The sequence below is a fragment of the Oncorhynchus clarkii genome, chromosome 5 (genome assembly GCF_045791955.1).
Source record: "Oncorhynchus clarkii lewisi isolate Uvic-CL-2024 chromosome 5, UVic_Ocla_1.0, whole genome shotgun sequence".
NCBI lineage: Eukaryota > Metazoa > Chordata > Actinopteri > Salmoniformes > Salmonidae > Oncorhynchus > Oncorhynchus clarkii.
Window position 1 is genome coordinate 69,321,353 of NC_092151.1, and position 21,331 is coordinate 69,342,683.

The 21,331-nt window shown below is 40.6% G+C and overlaps 1 protein-coding gene across 1 annotated transcript in view; it reads left to right on the forward strand.

Annotated features, from left to right (window-relative positions):
* The first annotated feature begins 6,704 nt into the window (after window positions 1-6,704).
* The window catches only part of LOC139410190 (inactive N-acetylated-alpha-linked acidic dipeptidase-like protein 2), a 288,454-nt gene continuing 273,827 nt past the window's right edge, over window positions 6,705-21,331 (forward strand). The window contains exon 1 of the mRNA XM_071155649.1: window positions 6,705-6,830. Coding sequence (XP_071011750.1) covers window positions 6,788-6,830 — 43 coding nt within the window. The 5' untranslated portion in view covers window positions 6,705-6,787. The remainder of the gene's footprint in view (window positions 6,831-21,331) is intronic.

Consider the following 21,331-nt stretch of genomic DNA (forward strand, 5'->3'; position numbering starts at 1 on the left):
AAAATACATATAACCTACCAGTCAAAAGTTTGGACACACCTGCTGATTCAAGGGTTTTTCTTTATTTTTACTGATTTGTTTAACACTTTTTTGGTTACTAAATGATTTCATAGTTTTGATGTCTTCACTATTATTCTACAATGTATAAAATAGTAAAAATAAAGAAAAACCCTTGAATGAGTCGGTCTGTCCAAACTTTTGACTCGTACTGTAAGTCCATTATCTTTTCTACATACTTTTATCTGGTTTTAGTCATTTAAGTTTACACTGAAAGCTTTTTTCCATCCTGAAAATTATCATAAATATTTTTTACACTATTTGAATTTAGGCTAAATTTAGGCTAAAGGATTACAATGGCATAAAAATCCCTATGTATGACAGCACAAGAAATGATCCGAGGCACACCGAGTCTTGACTCTTGCCCTGTGTCCTCCTCTGAGTGGTTTTGCATCTCTCTAGCAAGGGTTATGCAGGAAACTATGCCAGAGGCAACCATTTCAGCTCACCAGCGATGACATTCAGACAAGCCCCCAGCTGCCCTCACCTGTCTACCCAGGCCCTCCATTATTAATGCAGTGGCTGCTGCTTTTAACACACTCAAACCTGCTGCTGTGAGGCTGCTCAGCGGGCGCCAGACAGCCACTGTTCTGTATGACAGAACCCATGGAAACCTGGCTCTCTGACGGCCATATACTGTTTAAGCAGGGGGAACTGGCCATGGAATAGAGGGGAACCAGCCGTGGCATAATTCAAATCAAATCAAAGTTTATTGGTCACTTACACAGATTTGTAGATGTTATCGACAGGTGCAGTGAAATGCTTGAGTTTCTAGCTCTAACAGTGCAGTAATAATCAATATGCGCATAATCCAAAATAAAAATTAAGAAATTAAGAAATATCAGAATGAGCAATGTCAGAGTCTGGAATATGAATATATACACAGAGTATACAAAACATTAAGAACACCTGATCTTTCCATGAGATAAACTGACTAGGTGAATCCAGGTGAAAGCTATGATTTATTGTTGATGTCATTTGTTAAAACCACTTCAATCAATGTAGATGAAGGGGAGGAGACAGGTTAAAGAAGTATTTTTAAGCTTTGAGACAATTGGGACATGGATTGTACCATTTAGAGGCTGAATGTGCAGGAACAGGATTTAAATGCCATTGAACGGGATATGGTAATAGATGCGATGCGCACCAGTTTGTGTCAAGCTTTGCAACGCTGCTGAGCTTTTCACGTTCAACATTACCCAGTGTGTATCAAGAATGGTCCACCACCCAAAGGACATCCCAGTTGAACGCTTTCGACACCTTGTAGAGGCCATGCCCTGACGCTGGAGGGGGGCGCTGGAACATGAAATAGTATCAAACACATGAAAACCATTCCCCTGATTCTGCTCCATTCATTACCACGAGTCCGTGCTCCCCAATTAAAGTGCCACCAACCTCCTGGTGTGTGTAGACAGTATGACAGTATATGAACAGAAAAGGTGTGTAGAGCAGTAGTTATCCTTGTTAACACTTATCTTGAGACACATATTTTAGCCTCTGTGCAAATATGAAAAGGGATATGCGGGTTATCTCTATATTGCGAAACACTCTGAGGCGTTCATGTAGGCCATCAGAACTTGAGATATAATCAGCCTAATTGGAGAGCACCACAGAGTGATACAGTTACAGTACACTACATGCTACCAGCAGTGTGTCAGTCAACTTGCTAGCTATAGGTATGATGCTTGTGACAGGACTCAGACTCAAATATCATCAACTGATACAGCATAGAGTCATTATATTCTGTAGCTTGCTTCAGTCTGTGGCCTCACGTTCACACGACTTAGAAGGATGATCTGCAGCTCTGTCTCTCCCTCTCCCCACCCCCCTGCCCGCCCAGACTGAAAAGATTTCTGGAAGGCACTGACCCACTCCAACATGAATTCACCCGGCTTAGTCTGCTATCTGAGGTAATTATTGGGACAAAAATACTTGGAATAGTCTACTGCAGTGGGGAAGTTCAGGAGAGCAGAGGAGAACGTATGCTTTGTCCAGTGCAACTTTTAACAAGTGTTGAAACTCCAGTCTGGAACTTTCATCTCCTGCTCCAACCAGCCGTCTCTTGTCAAAGCAGGATGCTTCTTTACAATGCAAATGAGTACAGAATAAGTGGCCACACACCATAAATTAGTAAAATACTTGTTGTAGTGCTGACACCTCTATAATAAGTGTATCGAATACCAGGTCTGCAGTTCATTGGCAAACCTAATCAGTATACTTTTATCTCTTGTGTTTCTTTTTCACCACTTAGCCAACATTTAGTTGATTTAGACTAAAGGCTGTGTAAAGCACACGACTTAAAAAGATCTCTTTGAGTTTGTTACCCACTGCCCGTATTTGAATGTAAACTGTGAATGTTTGACTGTTTAGAAATATCCTGTGTTTTCATTTCCTTTGCATTTCCTATCAATTTCAAACACCAAAACGTCACACTGTTATCAATGAGCTGGCCTGAATAAATGTCACTGTTGTCTATGAAACAAGAACTTCTCCTTCCCTACCAAGCAGAGGTACCGTCATATAGAACAACGGTTCAGATCAGTTAGAAATGATCTCTAAGGCGCACATACACACTTTTCTGAGATCTTGTCAAGATCTACCACACACTGGACTGTTCAGTTAAATTCATTATAAGTTGGTAGTCACGGCATGTGCTATATCGTCCCCTGACCTGTGATCAGGAAACATTCTATAAATTAACTTCTTATCATTGATCTATCGTGTCTGCCTCTTTCAACTCAAGCTTCTCATTGCGTAACTATAGGGATATACAATATTTCAAACAGTTCTACACACTACCCTCAATAGCAGGCGAAGCATATTAGTGAAAACTACTGAGTCAATTTGCATATTATCTGTTTGTAAAGTGAAGCGTATACTTGTAATTAGGAATAATGTAGCTGAATAAGAGGATGAACTATATTGTCATGTGGTAGAGAGTTATAGAGCCTTATTGATGTCGCCTTGGTGAGTTCTTTGATTATTTTATGTTTAGTAGGCTCTTTTGCTTTGGACAAAATTGCCAATAAAGACTGTTGGAATACAGTTTAGGAGAACAGAACAGAGAAACTTTGACAAAGAACAGCTGTTTAGAATGAACTGACGAAAGGAGAGTCTTTCTCATTGTAACTTAAGCCTAGATGTCTGTCTCCCTCAGTATTGGCTAGCTCTGTTGTCTCTGCCATGCCACACAGGCCACTGCTGAAACAGCCAGCCTATTGTAACTTTTATCCTACAAAAATGAAATAACACAAAACCTTCCATTTTCTCTTCTTGCTCATCTATTTTCTCATGTAAGCTCTTAATGGTGATTACCATGCTCTGGTGAGTTTGCTTGTGTGTCCTCTTTCACTGTAGTACAAGTGCTGTCAGTGAACTCAGTCTCAGGCTGTTAGCTACTATTGATTTTCCTCAAATGAATGCATATAATACAGTGCGGGCTTGTAGATAAAGAGGAAGGGGAGGGACATTGTTATCAAGTGGATCTCAACATTAAGAAACAGCCAGTGTGCCAGTGCCAAGACCCTGTCACTTAGAAACCATTGGCAGTAACTAGAGACCACAGTAACATCCCCATTCACCTTCCCTCAAGACTCCCATCAGGGGATTTGAACAAAGGCCCCCCGACAACAGTCTTGGCTCCTTGGGCCCCTTCCTCCATACACCTAGTGACTGTTTATTATACCGTTGCCAAAGCAAAAACTATGATCAGCCCTCTGTATTCCCATCTTCAATACTATTTGACACATTATTTTAGCAGATGCCTCTTCCGTAACATGACATGAATAATAGAATATCAAATTTAATTTAATTTAATTGAGACAGTATACAGCTTATCCTTTCACACGCAGATGTCATTGTCTAAAAACAATTGTTTAAAACTGTTTCTTATCAAAACGTTGGATCTTAATTCAATGATGTTTACATTTATCTGTCATGCCCTGGCCATAGAGAGGCTTTTATTCTCTATTTTGGTTAGGCCAGGGTGTGACTAGGGTGGGCATTCTATGTTCATTTTTTATGTTTTGCATTTCTTTGTTGTTTGGCCGGGTGTGGTTCTCAATCAGAGGCAGCTGTCTATCGTTGTCTCTGATTGAGAACCATACTTTGGTAGCCTTTTCCCACCTGGGTTTTGTGGGTAGTTCCTTTCTGTTTTTGAGTCTGCACCAGACAGAACTGTTTTGTTTGTGCTCTTTGTTGTTTTAATATTCAGTGATCAGTTCAACTAATAAAAGATGAACACGTACCACGCTGCACCTTGGTCCTCACCTTCTTCCACCAACAGCCGTTACATTATCAGTGCTATTCAGTTTTGATATGTTAATGCTAAATTATGATTCTGAGCTGCAAATGTGAGGTTGCCCTCAATGAGCTGTCAGATTATACTGTTGGTTGCCTAGTAGAGACATATTCAGGCGGAATAAGAGTTTAAGATTTGTCACATTTAGCGTTCAGAAATTCACTGGGGGCTTGTCAAAGTACAATAGCATTTTCACATATCTTTGCCCCATACTCTCAGCTCTCAGAAAAGTGAGAGAGGGGAAGAGGGGAGAGAATGAATGAAAGTATGGATTGGGAAGAGAGAGGCAGACTGCATTCATGACGTGCTCATTAATGTACTGTAGGTTGTATGGACTGAGGCAGATCTCAAGGCTTGCTTGTTAAATCCATCCATGAATGGCCATTCCTCACATCAAAATAAATCCATGTTGCATTCAGAGAGCAGTCTAGTCTCCGATAGTACAGTTGAGTTGTAAAGGTGAAATTCCTCTCTCATTGTGTGTTGATTGTTGTCTAATCAACTATACCCATTACATACAAGAAAACGATCTATCGATGCTGTTACCATATGGTCTTGCCTTCACTCAGCTGGTTGAAGGTTGTCCTTGGGGTTTAAAGCCTTTTTGTGGCTTTTGAATCCACTCAGAGAACCACATACATTACAGTGTTTAGAGATCCTGTTCAATCCCTGCACCTCTTATCTGAGGCACCAGCACATGAAGGCATATATGTGTCCCATGTGTATTACATAAACTACAATAGCTACAGTTGTAGATGTACCCACTTTAGATATATATCCATTACAATAGCTGAGAATATTGTATTTTGGTTGGAATTGTGGGATTATGTTCATTCAATTTTGTCAGACAGCAGTTGTTGTCTATCTGGTAAAGCAGCACAGCATACAGTATGTCCATAGATGTCTGTGTTGTGGCTTACTTGTATTTCCTTTATCTTTTATTCAAGTCAGCAACATCTTGGACCTAAATGTTTGCTCAGCATGTTTAACATTTAAAGCCTGTGTGTGGTAAATGGAAAGTCAACCAGTGTAATGGACCTCAATTGGCATGCCCTAGACTCCTGGATTGATGAAGGGGATTTTAACAGCCGCCAATGATATATTGCCTTCAAACACATGCCCTCACAGTGGCACCCATCTCTGGGAGTGTGCTCACATTGATCCACAGAGTTAGCCCAGAGTAGGAAAACCAAATGTTACTTTGTCTCAGTTTTTTCATTTGTTACCACCATTTTGGCTGTGCCGCTATAGTCAATGCTCTTCACCCTGTGGGTATTGATCTGTTGATAATTAAATGCATATTAAGTGACAATTATTGAGCCAAAGAGCTTTGATGATAATTATTATCACCATATGGAATGGGCTTTGATCTCCCCTGCCAAGACTCTAGCACTACTGAAATGGTTTCTTTATGTGCTCTTTCTCAATGGATTCCTTCCTAATAGACCATAGTGTAATATTTGCCAATTTTCTTTGTCATTCCACATTTTAATATTGCCCATTGTTGGCATCCCCCCAAAATATCATTGTTCCTAATAGGAAAATGGTTTCAGTTTACATATCCTCATGAATTTCACAAGTTGATAATTGAATGTAAGATTAGAAACGGCAAGCTCTCCCATTGGTATCGCTGTTCTAACACATATCTAACACAGACGTTCTTTTTTTACAAGAAAGTAGTGACTGAACTTTATCTATGTGTATTTGAAATTGGGTGGCAATCAGATAAAACCTTGGTATTTTGTAAACCCTCAAGGTTCTATGGATTAATCAACCTGTCCTTTGACAAATTACGATATAGACTTGTAGATGATGTTGTTTCAAAGATACTTTGATTGCCAACAAATCGTTTGCTTTTGTTTGGATTAGTGTGGGACAGTCCCATAGACTGGCACAAAGCTGTATTAGCGGTTTTATCCTTTCCATTGTGCTTGCGGGTAAAAATCCCTCACATATAGGAGGTTGAAATGTACCCTGTGTCTCACATGGGGGAAAACATGTTGGTTGTATTACTGACTGCTACCAACATTAAATCCTTTAATAAATTCCCCATCTCTTTGCTTCTAAGAAGGGAAAATATTCTCAGAGTTTAAACATGATGAACATATGACGCACAAGTGAATGTTTTCTTTTTATATATATATATATGAAAGTGAAATCTGATACCTTCACAACACAATAGAGTAGCTTTGCTGCTTATACCTGTATAACAGGTGGGTCCAGTATACAGCAATGAGGAGGAAGTGATGTCAATCAACAGCAGAACAGGTTAGATTAGTACAGGTGAGCCAGGAAGCAACCTATGCTAATGTCTGTACATAAGAAAGCCTTTCTAGTGTTACAGCTTAGTCGGGAGGACGGCAGTTACATGGGAGCCTATTAGATAACCTATTTCCCTGTCCCTGGACTCACACAAACAGGGAATGAACAATGGGAGACACACATGGATATTCTAGCGACCCAGCCCTGCAAGGTAAATGATTATATTGCCACACTGTTTGTGCCACGATTCTGATCGATCCATTGAATGCAGCGCCTCGTCTGTGTACTGCTTTCCCTGAATAGGAGAAGTTTGCTGGAGCAACAGCCGCTCCTCTATTTCCTGGATCTGTTAGACCGCCAGCCGCATGCAATGCTCTGTTTGTTACTGGTTGCTGGCTCTCTGAAGAGAGAGGAGCTACTTTTTGTGTTTAATAACATTCATATGAAGAAGGTAGGAGGTTTGAAAAAGACGAGCGCTAGCGTTATTCTGTCTCTCCTCTTGCTGGCACTCTCTGCTGGAGGAGAGAAGCAACCCACAAGCTGGCTGTAGGATTAAAAAAAAACAGGTGCTTCTGCTGGCTGGCTGGCTGGCTGGCTGGCTGGCTGGCTGGCTGTAACAAGGGATATGGTTTGCTACTCCATTATACATTTTAACTGACAAAAATTTCACAACCAACATCCAGTCATTTGAGACAATTCAATGATATAGTGGTTAAGCTAAATTTTACAGTCCATTATTTATTTACCTGGTATTTACTTGGAATTACATGGTGAATTGTCAATTACTCAATAATAACTTAATAATTACTCTGTTCTTTTGCTTCTTTAGGATTGATTAAAACAAGCAATATTACACACTATTTGGTACCAGCGAGTTACTATTGTACTACATTCTTTGTAAGTATGAGAAAGTACCCATTGGTACCATGCAAATGCAAATACCAGGCAAACAGGTGAAACTGGACCGTGAAATAAAGTATAAGCCATTTTAGTAACAGTAAGACCTGTCTGAATTTGGCTTCACCTCTCTCTTGCTGTTCTTATCTGTTACAATCTGTGTCCGTACACTTGCTTTGTGTTGCTAGCTGAGCTTCTCTTTCTTTCACTACATATACTCTTATATTGGAGATGTCCTGAGTGGTTCAAGATGCTTGACTCATAGTTTTATTTACAGAAAACATTACATTCTGTATTCCTGTCAATGGGCCAACTTGTATATGAAGGACCCACTTGTCTATGAAGGACCCACTGTTTTCAAAGTGGGTCTTGAATATTTTCCATTATTTTTCTACTGTGCTTTAATTATATGAATGCATAATAAAGCTTCCCTGGAATTGTGTGGATTTGTAGTCTATTTTAAGACTCTTTTTTTGATAGAGGCTCCTGTCTTGTTCTAATTTCGTTCTGTGGAGGTGCCTGTACAGTAAGCTGTTCTTCAGCCCAGCGTTGGCATTCCAACCAGGTAGCACATTCATTCAGCTGGCTTAATCTCCTAGGTGGACAGTCAGTGGTGAGGCTGAGGGGAGAAGAGTGGAGAGCACATTTCACTGGGTTTCTTTTTAGGACCCAGGTCACATTGTCTACACTTGTTAGATTGAAAAAACACATTGTGCTGTCTTCTCCTCGCCCACTGGGGTCAAAGGTGGATACTTGATTCGTTTCTGAATGCAAATTTACTCTCCTCTATCATAACTAAACCACTTATAATAATTCACATGAAGGCACGGAGCTGGGAGCTAAATGTCAGTTTAGGTTGTACGTGTGGTGTGTTTGCTTGTGAGATGCAGGTCGCGTTTTAGGGTCACATTACAATGAGAGTATAACGTTATTGTACTCCCCTGGCAGAATGTTCCATTTTGTAGTCTGGTTGTTGGCTATGGTATTGTGTTTGCATAATATCAATGAGATAGTGCTCAATAATACATTTCAGACACTCTGCCACTCTGCATTAGAAAGAGCACCGGGTCAGAAGTTTAGTCTTACCTTTGGCATGAATTTTTCTCAACTTTCCAGAGAGATCATACATTATCTGGTGTTCACCTTTTCTTTTGAAATGTGATCAGATGTGTCTTTTCAGTAACAATGGAGCAGGGAGGCCAGCTACGCTACAGCCTGGTATCTTAGCTGGCTTGGGAAAGCTCTTTGTTATCTGCCCAGCAGAGAGAACGCTCTTTATTATCATCAGACATTGATAAGGACAGGCCTCATCGCGCGTCCACTAGCATACAAAGGCAAACTGATACCTCTGAGCTACGTGCCTCTTTGGTACCTGCATTTGGTCTTGTCATACACTACTGACAGAAAGTTTTAAATGTAATTTCCTGCAATTCTACACATTTTGCTATGGGATAGAGAGAACATTCTGCAAATTTCTAACACATTTTTTACTGTTTTACAGCTAATTTCCAGGAATTCTGCACATTTTGCCATGACTTATAAAATGTTAATATGATATCTGAGTGAGAGTGACTAACAAAATCAATTGGGGCCCACTGCAGGTCAGGGCCCCTCGGTACTTCGTACCAATCTAAAAATGTTGACATGGGATAATTGAGTGAATACCAGTGACTGACATAACAAGAGGAAAACTCTTGATGCACATCCAAATTTGTTTTCTACTATTCTAACACTCAACAGTAAGTTGAGACCCAGACTGATTTTTTTTTGGGGGGGGGGGGTCCTCCTAGCGGCCAGGGGCCTTAGGTGACCGCGTACAGTGCATTCAGAAAGTATTCAGACCCCTTGACTTTTTCAAAATGTTGTTACGTTACAGCCTTATTCTAAAATTGATCAAAAAACTATTTTCAGCAATCTACATACAACAGCCCATAATGACGAAGTGAAATATTCAGACCCTTTGCTATTGACTCAAAACTGAGCTCAGGTGCATCTTGTTTCCGTTTCTACAACTTGTTTGGAGTCCACCCGCTGTAAATTAAATTGATTGGACATGATTTGGAAAGGCACACACCTATCTACAGTGCATGTCAGACCAAAAACTAAGCCATGAGGTCAAAGGAATTTTCCGTAGAGCTCTGAGACAGGATTGTGTCGAGGCACAGATCTAGGGAAGGGTACCAAAACATTTCTGCAACACTGAAGGTCCCCAAGAACACAGTGGCCTCCATCATTCTTAAATGGAAGAAGTTTAGAACCACCAAGACTCTTCCTAGAGCTGGCGGACCAGCCAAACTGAGCAATCGGGGAAGAAGGGCCTTGGTTAGGGAGCTGACCAAGAACCCGATGGTCACTCTGACAGAGCTCCAGAGTTCCTCTGTTGAGATGGCAGAACCTTCCAGAAGGACAACCATCTCTGCAGCACTCCACCAATCTGTCCTTTATGGTAGAGTGGCCAGACAGAACCCACTCCTCAGTAAAAGGCACATATCAGCCCACTTGGAGTTTTCCAAAAGGCACCTAAAGACTCTCAGACCATGAGAAACAAGATTCTCCGGTCTCGTGAAACCAAGATTGAACTCTTTGGCCTGAATGCCAAGTGTCACGTCTTTAGGAAACCTGGCACTATCCCTCCGGTGAAGCATGGCTGTGGCAGCATCATGCTGTGGGGATTATTTTTAATGGCAGGGACTGGGAGACTAGTAAGGATCGAGGAAAAGATGAACTGAGCAAAGTACAGAGTGGTTCTTGATGAAAACCTGCTCCAGAATGCTCAGGACCTCAGACTTGGGGTGAAGGTTCACCTTCCAACAGGACAACGACCCTAAGCACACAGTCAAGACAACGTAGGAGTGGTTTCGGGACAAGTCTCTGAATGTCCTTGAGTGGCCCAGCCAGATCCCGGACTTGAACCCGATCGATCAAACATCTCTGGAGAGACTTGAAAATAGCTTTGCAGCGACACTCCCCATCCAACCTGACAGAGCTTAAGAGGATCTGCTGAGAAGAATGGGAGAACCTCCCCAAATATAGGTGTGCCAAGCTTGTAGTGTCATAGAGGCTGTAATCACTGCCAAATGTGCTTTCACAAAGTGCTGAGTAAATGGTCTGAATAGTTATGTAATTGTCATATTTCAGTTTAGAATGTTTTATACATTTTCAAAATAAATGTAAAAAAAGTTTTTTTGCTCTGTCATTGTGGGGCACTGTGTGTAGATTGATGAGGAAAAAATACAATATAATCAATTTTAGAATAAGGCTGTAACATAACAAAATGTGGAAAAAGTCAAGTGGTCTGAATACTTTCCGAATGCACTGTATGACGCTTATGCCCAGGGTCGGCCTTGCCCGCATGAATCCACTCTTTGAAGGAGGAAAACATCCAGAAGCTATCATTTATTTGTCACGTTTTTGTAGTGGAGCCTGAACCAGGAATAGAAATTGTGCTTGGAAACGTGGAATGGCACGCAAATGGATATTTGAACAGCGTGTGTATGTTAGGCCCTGTCATTTCCTTCTCGGTCCATAAAATAAGTGCTAAGCCTCTTTTAGTCCCTGTCTTCTTTATCCCCCTTTGCGGCGAGTATTTAAATATGTCAATTTAAACAGATACAGCTGTACAGGATGTGTTTAATGTGTTTAATCTCACAAGTCCTTCCAATGGGCCTAGTTACTCAAATTTAGAGCATGTTCACATTGAAGCCTAATCTGACTCATCTGTACACACTAACCCCTGGGAAGGCATGCAAACTGTTTTCATGCTCAATGAGAGTGGTCATTGGCTGACTATGGATGTGTGGATGTACTGTAGCTCCAAGATCAAAACGAAGACACATTCTGATGTCATGTGTTCGCTCAAACGTGAGGGGAAAGACTGATCTGGCCCTTCTCAATTTGTCAGCTAAAGAAAGGTCAACAGAAGAGTATTTTATTGAGAAGTCAGTACATTTTCCCTTGCTTTCTCTCTACTCCACAGAGCGAATGGATTTAAGGGTAGCAATTTTCTCTCCCCAACAAAGAGGTGTTCATCTGCTTTAGTGCTGGATTTAATCTGTATCACAGAAGTATCGTGATTGAGGTGTGTTACAAACCAAATAACTAGCCTGCTAAAATTGTGGCACTCACTAATCTAGGGGTTTTAGGCCTAGTTAACTGGTATGTAATCTGAATGAATGTAAGGGAATACCCCCCTGAATTGGACAAAAATGAATGGCAAGATATTGGCATTGGACAAACCATATACACGATGTCCAATACCACCCAATGCGGCGTTGATTCGTGCAAAGTATATGGCAAATGCCATATGGCAATTGCCAATTGTAACACTTCAAAAATCCAACAGGGGGCGAGTGCGCTCCACCTGGGTTTTTCACATTGGAAATGCAACCCAAGTCAACATCCAAAAGCAAAATTTTGAAAAAAGGATTTTTTTTTCAAAAACTTTTCACCCCTTAAAAAAGTGCTTTCTGGGCCTTTTTTCGAAATTCTTTCGATTTTTTTGTCAATTACACATGTGTAAGAGCTGTATGAATATACTTTTGTCCAATTTCGTTATCATATTTTTTTTTTTTTAATTACATGCGCATAAGGCATATGTTTTGTCCATTTGCAATATGATTTCATAGGAAGTCAAAAATGTCAAAATTTGGTAAAAAACTTCACACATCCTTAAAAAAGTGCTTTCTGGACCGTTTTTCAAAATTCTTTCAATTTTTGTGTCAATTACACATGTATAAGAACTTTATCAACATACTTTAGTCATACTTTATTATCATTTTTTTTATTTTTTTACTTGTGCATAAGGCATATGTTTTCTCCATTTGGAATATGATTTCATAGGAAGTCAAAAGTCAAAAGTCAAAAATGTCAAAATTTTATAAAAAACTTCACACACCCTTAAAAAAGTGCTTTCTGGACCGTTTTTCAAAATTCTTTCGAATTTTGTGTCAATTACACACGTATAAGAACTGTATCAACATACTTTATTCGTATTTTATTATCATAATTTTTTTTTTTACTTGTGCATAAGGCATATGCTTTGTCCATTTGCAATATGATTTAATAGGATGTCAAAAGTCGAAAATTTGATTTTTTTTTTAAACTTTAAAAACTAAAAAAAAGTGCTTTCTGGACCGTTTTTCGAAATTGTTTCGATTTTAAGACAATTAATCATGTGTAAGAAGTGTATGAATATACTTTTGTAAAATGTTATTATCATATTTTTTTTTTTTTACTTGTGCATAAGGAATATGATTTGTCCATTTGCAATATGATGTCATAGGAAGTCAAAAGTCAAAGTCAAAAGTAACGATTTTCCTCCGTGCAACTGGTGATCTGAAATGTGCAACTGGTGATCTGAAAGTGCAACTGGTAACCCAAAAAAAAAAAATTTGGATTTTTTTTGTTTATGTTTCCTTACTTTTTCAAAGTCACTGTGCATTTGCAATATGTTTTAATGGGCAGGTACCATCACGAATTTGTCATGCTCAAAATTCAAACTATACTTTGCTCAAACTATACCTTTGTCAACTTGTATTATCATATTTTTTTTTTGTTTTACTTGTGCATAAGGCATATGTTTTGTCCATTTGCAATATGATGTCATAGGAAGTCAAAAGTCAAAGTCAAAAGTAACGATTTTCCTCCGTGCAACTGGTGATCTGAAATGTGCAACTGGTGATCTGAAATGTGCAACTGGTGATCTGAAATGTGCAACTGGTAACCCAAAAAAAAAAAAAATTGATTCTATGTTTCCTTACTTTTTCAAAGTCACTGTGCATTTGCAATATGTTTCAATGGGCAGGTACCATCACGAATTGGTCATGCTATAAAAATCCTGCAGGAATGTGAAATTGACTGGCCCGATGAACTCGGGATGGCTTTGCAGTGATTCTGGGTCATCTCAATCGCTCGTTTGGGTTGATTTCAGAATGTCGCTTTTGGTGATGTTTTTTCACTATAGAATCATATTGCAAATGCACGTGCAACTGGTCACCCAAAAATAAAAAAAATGTTGATTTCATTATGTCCATTTGTTTATGTTTCCTTACTTTTTCAAAGTCACTGTGCATTTGCAATATGTTTCAATGGGCAGGTACCATCACGAATTGGTCATTCTATAAAAATCCTGCAGGAATGTGAAATTGACTGGCCCGATGAACTCGGGATGGCTTTGCAGTGATTCTGGGTCATCTCAATAGCTCGTTTGGGTTGATTTCAGAATGTCGCTTTTGGTGATGTTTTTTCACTATAGAATCATATTGCAAATGCACGTGCAACTGGTCACCCAAAAATAAAAAAAATGTTGATTTCATTATGTCCATTTGTTTATGTTTCCTTACTTTTTCAAAGTCACTGTGCATTTGCAATATGTTTCAATGGGCAGGTACCATCACGAATTGGTCATGCTATAAAAATCCTGCAGGAATGTGAAATTGACTGGCCCGATGAACTCTGGATGGCTTTGCAGTGATTCTGGGTCATCTCAATCGCTCGTTTGGGTTGATTTCAGAATGTCGCTTTTGGTGATGTTTTTTCACTCTAGAATCATATTGCAAATGCAGGTGCAACTGGTCACCCAAAAATAAAAAAAATGTTGATTTCATTATGTCCATTTGTTTATGTTTCCTTACTTTTTCAAAGTCACTGTGCATTTGCAATATGTTTCAATGGGCAGGTACCATCACGAATTGGTCATGCTATAAAAATCCTGCAGGAATGTGAAATTGACTGGCCCGATGAACTCGGGATGGCTTTGCAGTGATTCTGGGTCATCTCAATCGCTTGTTTGGGTTGATTTCAGAATGTCGCTTTTGGTGATGTTTTTTCACTCTAGAATCATATTGCAAATGCAGGTGCAACTGGTCACCCAGAAAAAAAAAAATGTTGATTTCATTATGTCCATTTGTTTATGTTTCCTTACTTTTTCAAAGTCACTGTGCATTTGCAATATGTTTCAATGGGCAGGTACCATCACGAATTGGTCATGATATAAAAATCCTGCAGGAATGTGAAATTGACTGGCCCAATGAACTCGGGGTGGCTTTGCAGTGATTCTGGGTCATCTCAATCGCTCGTTTGGGTTGATTTCAGAATGTCGCTTTTGGTGATGGTACCTCACTGTTTAAACATATTGCAAATGTACAAGAGTCAAGTGGACAAGAGTCCATCAGTCAATTAGATATCATTCTGACACCAAACTGATACAAACTGACACCAAACCCACTTTTTCCAACTCGTTTAGTGGCCAACTATTACATACTTCTGAGCTGGCCCAAAATTCACAACGCCTTCGGTTCAAACCATAAAAAAAACATAAAACACGTAGTTACGTTCTAGCTGCGGGTCCATTTCTTATGTTATGTGTTGGCCTAGCTGAGGCGACCCCGAATCCCAAGTTTCGGCTCGATAGGTCATTTGGTGTCCGAGAAAAACCCTAATTGGTGCTGAAAATCCACTATTTTCCATGACTTGCTACGGGGTCCTTGAACGAGCTATCCGACAGAAACGTTGGGGTCCGTCTCTATGGGCCGAGCCGGTTTCAATGCACCTAGCCTTGCGTCTCTGAGACTTTTCTAAACGTCGTCATTTTCGTGATGGTCAAAATGAATTGAAGGTATTGCAAATGTACGAGGCTGTTTCTCGGTCCGAGAACCGTCTAGAGCCACGTAACTCACCACGCACCATCGACCGGAGGTCTAGAACAGGTTTCTAAAGTTTCGGAACTCTAGGTCTGACGGTTCTTTTTTAGCTCGAACAAAGTTAACTATTGCAGCCACTGTCTGTCTCTACGCACCCCAATACGTCCCTCCTTCCAAGTTGTGTTTTAGTGTGATTTTTTTTCCTTTGAATTTTTTGGGGAAAAATGACTGATTTACAGTTCATGGGGGTTGCCTAATCACATATATGAAGTTTTGGACAGATCTGACTTTTTTAACCCTTCGAAACAGCCCCTGAGACACCAATTATGGCACTTCCGGTTGGCACAGGAAGCTATAAATCAACACATATCCTCATTGGGGTATGCTGTTACAGAATCCTGAGTTTTAAGTCCTTACGTTAAGAATTGACTGATTTACACAGGGTTGAATGCACTATGTCTATCAAACTGCAGGCAGGGTATGGGTAAACACTTTTAGGGTGATTTTAACCACTTCCGGTTGGTCCAGGAAGCTTAGAATCAACACAGGTAGACCTCATAGTGGCCTGATGGACTGGTACCGAAGACAGGTTCATACGGCATTCATAACCCATATAGACTTCAGGTTGAAATTAGGGGTGCAGGCAATGTATTCCTATGGGGAGAGATGACACTGTAATCTGTGAGATCAAAAAACACTGTTTTACTGTTAAGGGTTAATGCCTCACGGTCAAGGTTAGGCTTGCACGGATCGGGAGGACCTTAGGAACTTTCCTGTGGTGGAATTTTTCTTCTCACCTTAACCTCTTTGATCTCTAGGGGCGCTATTTCATTTTTGGATAAAAAACGTTCCCGTTTTAAGCGCGATATTTTGTCACGAAAAAATGCTCGACTATGCATATTCTTGACAGTTTTTGAAAGAAAACACTCTGAAGTTTCAGAATCTGCAAAGATATTGTCTGTAAGTGCCCCAGAACTCATTCTACAGGCGAAACCAAGATGATGCATCAACCAGGAAATGAGCAGAATTTCTGAAGCTCTGTTTTCCATTGTCTCCTTATATGGCTGTGATTGCGCAAGGAATGAGCCTACACTTTCTGTCGTTCCCCCAAAGTGTTAGCAGCATTGTGACGTATTTGTAGGCATATCATTGGAAGATTGACCATAAGAGACTACATTTTCCAAGTGTCCGCCTGGTGTCCCTGCGTCGAAATTGGAGCGTAAAGCCAGGTGCAATTATTTTTCCATTTGAGAGCAAGGAGAAACCAGGCTTCCACGAAGGATATATCATTGAAGAGATATGTGGAAAAACACCTTGAGGATTGATTCTAAACCACGTTTGCCATGTTTCAGTCGATATTATGGAGTTAATTTGGAAAAAAGTTCGCGTTTTGAGGGCTGAATTTTCGTTTTTTTTTTTTTTTTTTTTTTTTTTTTTGGTAGCCAAATGTGATGTACAAAACGGAGCTATTTCTAATACACAAATAATCTTTTTGGAAAAACGGAGCATCTGCTATCTAACTGAGAGTCTTCTCATTGAAAACATCAGAAGTTCTTCAAAGGTAAGTTATTTTATTTGAAGGCTTTACTTGTTTTTGTGATAGTTGCCTGCTAAATGCTAACGCTAATGCTAACGCTAATGCTAACGCTAATGCTAACGCTAAATGCTACGCTAGCTAGCTACTGTTACACAAATGATTGTTTTCCTATGGTTGAAAAGCATATTTTGAAAATCTGAGATGACAGTGTTGTTAACAAAAGGCTAAGCTTGAGAGCTAGCATATTTATTTCATTTCATTTGCGATTTTCATGAATAGTTAACGTTGCGTTATGGTAATGAGCTTAGGTCTATAAATAGAATCCCGGATCCGGGTTTGGTCGTCGCAACAGGTTAACGGTTCTCTCACTCTCACCCAAAATCAAATGACATTGTGGGGCAGGCTTCATTTTGGGCCTACTATTCTAATGGTCGCTGCGCCTAGACCGAGCGAGCTACGGTCAAGCGGGATATCTCGTTGAACTCGGCACGGCCTAGGGATTATGGTAATGCCATTTCCTGCTCTCTGTGTCTTTAATTAAGCACTGCACTTTATCACTCCATCCTTCCTGTGTGTGTGTGAGGGAGCTTTTCTTTGACATCTGTTGGGAGAAATGACTGATTTACAGTTCAGAAGGGTTACCTAGTCACACATATGAAATTTTGGAGAGATCAGACTTTTTTAACCCCTCGAAACAGCCCCTGAGACACCAATTATGGCACTTCCGGTTGGCACAGGAAGCTATAAGTCAATACATATCTTGATTGACATAGCCACTTACAGAATCCTGAGTTTTAAGTCTTTACGTTAAGAATTGACTGATCTACACAGGGTTGAATGCACTATGTGTATCAAACTGCAGGCAGGGTATGGGTAAACACTTTTAGGGGCATTTTAACCACTTCCGGTTGCTTCAGGAAGCTTAGAATTGACACAGGTAGACCTCATAGTGGTCTGATGGACTGTCATAGAAGACAGGTTCATAAGGCACTCATAACCAACATAGGCTTCAGGTTGAATTTAGAGGTGCAGGCAATGTATTCCTATGGGGAGAGAAGTCAAAGCAAGCTGTTTCAAGTAAACACCTTATTTTTACTGTGAAGGGTTAATGCCACACGGTCAAGGTTTGCACGGATCGGGAGGACCTCAGGAACGTACCTGAGGTCGAATTGTGCTTCTCACCCTAACGGTTCTCTCACTGCCACCCAAAATCAAATGACATTGTGGGGCAGGCTTCATTTTGGGACTTCTTTTTTTCAAGTTCGCTGCACTCAGAACGAGCTACGGTCAAGCGTGGCGTCTCGTTGAACTCGGCACAGTCTGGAGACTATGGTGATGCCATTTTTTGTGTTGATTTCAGAATGCCATTTTGGTGATGGTCCCTCTCCGTTTAAACATATTGCAAATGCACAAAAGTCAACTAGCAAGTCAGTGTCCATCAGTCAATTAGATGTCATTATGACACCAAACGGATATCAATTGACACCAAACCCACTTTTTCCTACTCATTTAGAAGCCAACTATCACATATGTCAGAGCAGGCCCATAATTCACAGCGCCTTCGGTTTAAAACATAATAAAAAGGTAAAACACATAGTTACATTCTAGCTGCGGGTCCAGTTCGGACATTATGTGAAGGCCTATGTGAGGCGACCCCGAATCCCGAGTTTCGGCTCGATAGGTCATTTGGTGTCTGAGAAAAACTCTAATTGGTGCTGAAAATCCACTTTTTTCCATGCCTTGCTACGGGGTCCTTGAACGAGCTATCGGACAGAAACGTTGGGGTCCGTCTCTATGGGCCGAGCCGGTTTCAATGCACCTAGCCTTGCGTCTCTGAGACTTTTCTAAACGTCGTCATTTTCGTAATGGTCAAAATGAATTGAAGATATTGCAAATGTACGAGGCTGTTTCTCGGTCCGAGAACCGTCTAGAGCCACGTAACTCACCACGCACCATCGACCGGAGGTCTAGAACAGGTTTCTAAAGTTTCGGAACTCTAGGTCTGACAGTTCTTTTTTAGCTCGAACAAAGCTAACTATTGCAGCCACTGTCTGTCTCTACGCACCCCAATACGTCCCTCCATACAAGTTGTGTTTTAGTGTGATTTTTTTTTCCTTTGATTTTTTTTTTGGAAAAATGACTGATTTACAGTTCATGGGGGTTGCCTAATCACACATATGAAGTTTTGGAAAGATCAGACTTTTTTAACCCCTCGAAAAAGCCCCTGAGACACCAATTATGGCACTTCCGGTTGGCACAGGAAGCTATAAATCAACACATATCCTCATTGGGGTATGCTGTTACAGAATCCTGAGTTTTAAGTCCTTACGTTAAGAACTGACTGATTTACACAGGGTTGAATGCACTATGTCTGTCAAACTGCAGGCAGGGTATGGGTAAACACTTTTAGGGGCATTTTAACCACTTCCGGTTGGTCCAGGAAGCTTAGAATCAACACAGGTAGACCTCATAGTGGCCTGATGGACTGGTACCGAAGACAGGTTCATACGGCATTCATAACCCATATAGACTTCAGGTTGAAATTAGGGGTGCAGGCAATGTATTCCTATGGGGAGAGATGACACTGTAATCTGTGAGATCAAAAAACACTGTTTTACTGTTAAGGGTTAATGCCACACGGTCAAGGTTAGGCTTGCACAGATCGGGAGGACCTTAGGAACATTCATGTGGTGGAATTTTTCTTCTCACCCTAACCGTTCTCTCACTGTCACTCAAAAGCAAATGACATTGTGGGGCAGGCTTCATTTTGGGCCTACTTTTCTAATGGTCGTTGCGCTTAGACCGAGCGAGCTACAGTCAAGCGGGATAGCTCGTTGAACTCAGCACAGTCTGGAGACTATGGTGATGCCATTTTTTGTGTTGATTTCAGAATGCCATTTTGGTGATGGTCCCTCTCCGTTTAAACATATTGCAAATGCACAAAAGTCAACTAGCAAGTCAGTGTCCATCAGTCAATTAGATGTCATTATGACACCAAACCCACTTTTTCCTACTCATTTAGAAGCCAACTATCACATATGTCAGAGCAGTCCCATAATTCACAGCGCCTTTAGTTTAAAACATAATAAAAAGGTAAAACACATAGTTACGTTCTAGCTGCGGGTCCAGTTCGGACATTATATGAAGGCCTATGTGAGGCGACCCCGAATCCCGAGTTTCGGCTTGATAGGTCATTTGGTGTCCGAGAAAAACCCTAATTGGTGCTGAAAATTAACTTTTTTCCATGCCTTGCTACGGGGTCCTTGAACGAGCTATCGGACAGAAACGTTGGGGTCCGTCTCTATGGGCCGAGCCGGTTTCAATGCACCTAGCCTTGCGTCTCTGAGACTTTTCTAAACGTCGTCATTTTCATAATGGTCAAAATGAATTGAAGGTATTGCAAATGTACGAGGCTGTTTCTCGGTCTGAGAACCGTCTAGAGCCACGTAACTCACCACGCACCATCGACCGGAGGTCTAGAACAGGTTTCTAAAGTTTCGGAACTCTAGGTCTGACGGTTCTTTTTTAGCTCGAACAAAGCTAACTATTGCAGCCACTGTCTGTCTCTACGCACCCCAATACGTCCCTCCATCCAAGTTGTGTTTTAGTGTGATTTTTTTTTCCTTTGAATTTTTTTGGGAAAAATGACTGATTTACAGTTCATGGGGGTTGCCTAATCACATATATGAAGTTTTGGACAGATCTGACTTTTTTAACCCTTCGAAACAGCCCCTGAGACACCATTTAAGGCACTTCCGGTTGGCACAGGAAGCTATAAATAAACTCATATCCTGATTGGGGTATGCCTTTACATAATCCTGAGTTTTAAGTCTTTACGTTAAGAACTGAGTTATTTACGGAGGGTTTAGTATGTGTGTGTTATTTCAGAAAATCATAGAAAATCACAGAAATCTCGCAGAGCTCCGCAGCACACTTTAAAAAGATTCGTATGAACACCCTGCAACTGGATCTGTAACCGTTGGAAAAAAAACCCCGCCTATTTGTGAACATCACAGATTTGTCATTGTTCCGTTTCTCTTAAATGACGATAGATAAATGGCTGGATCTTTTTTTATTGACACCGGAGGCTCCTTGACTTTGACCTGAAGTGGAAAAATAATTTCTCTATTTCCATTTTGGACCTTTAATCCCAGAAAAATGGCCATAACTCAAAAACCGTTGAGGCCTAGACGCCATCTTGTTCGGGGCCAACTGCCCAATATGCCAAACCTACGCTCACCAAGTTTCGGCTTCGAAATATTTTCCGTTTTCGAGATAAGGCCCCGTCGTGATTCGTGATGTTTTGCCAAATTGTCATATGATTCCGTATGCCCTCTTGTGGGAATTTCCGGGATAGCGGAAAAATGGTCAAAAACTTGTTTATTTTATAAAACGGAAACCGAATGTCCGACAAAGTTCATTTGATGACTTCCCGTTAGGTCCGGCCCTACCGCACGGCCCGACGCCGACCGCGAATTTTACAAACGATTTCGGACGTCTAGTAAGGGACCGTACATTTGCAATATGGACTTTTTCACTAATCATACACGAAATGCCGAAATGTTCCCTTAAGGTATGTATGCATTTACAGTATGTGAGAAATCAGAGTTTGAGAACCGTGTTGGATGTAAATGTGCC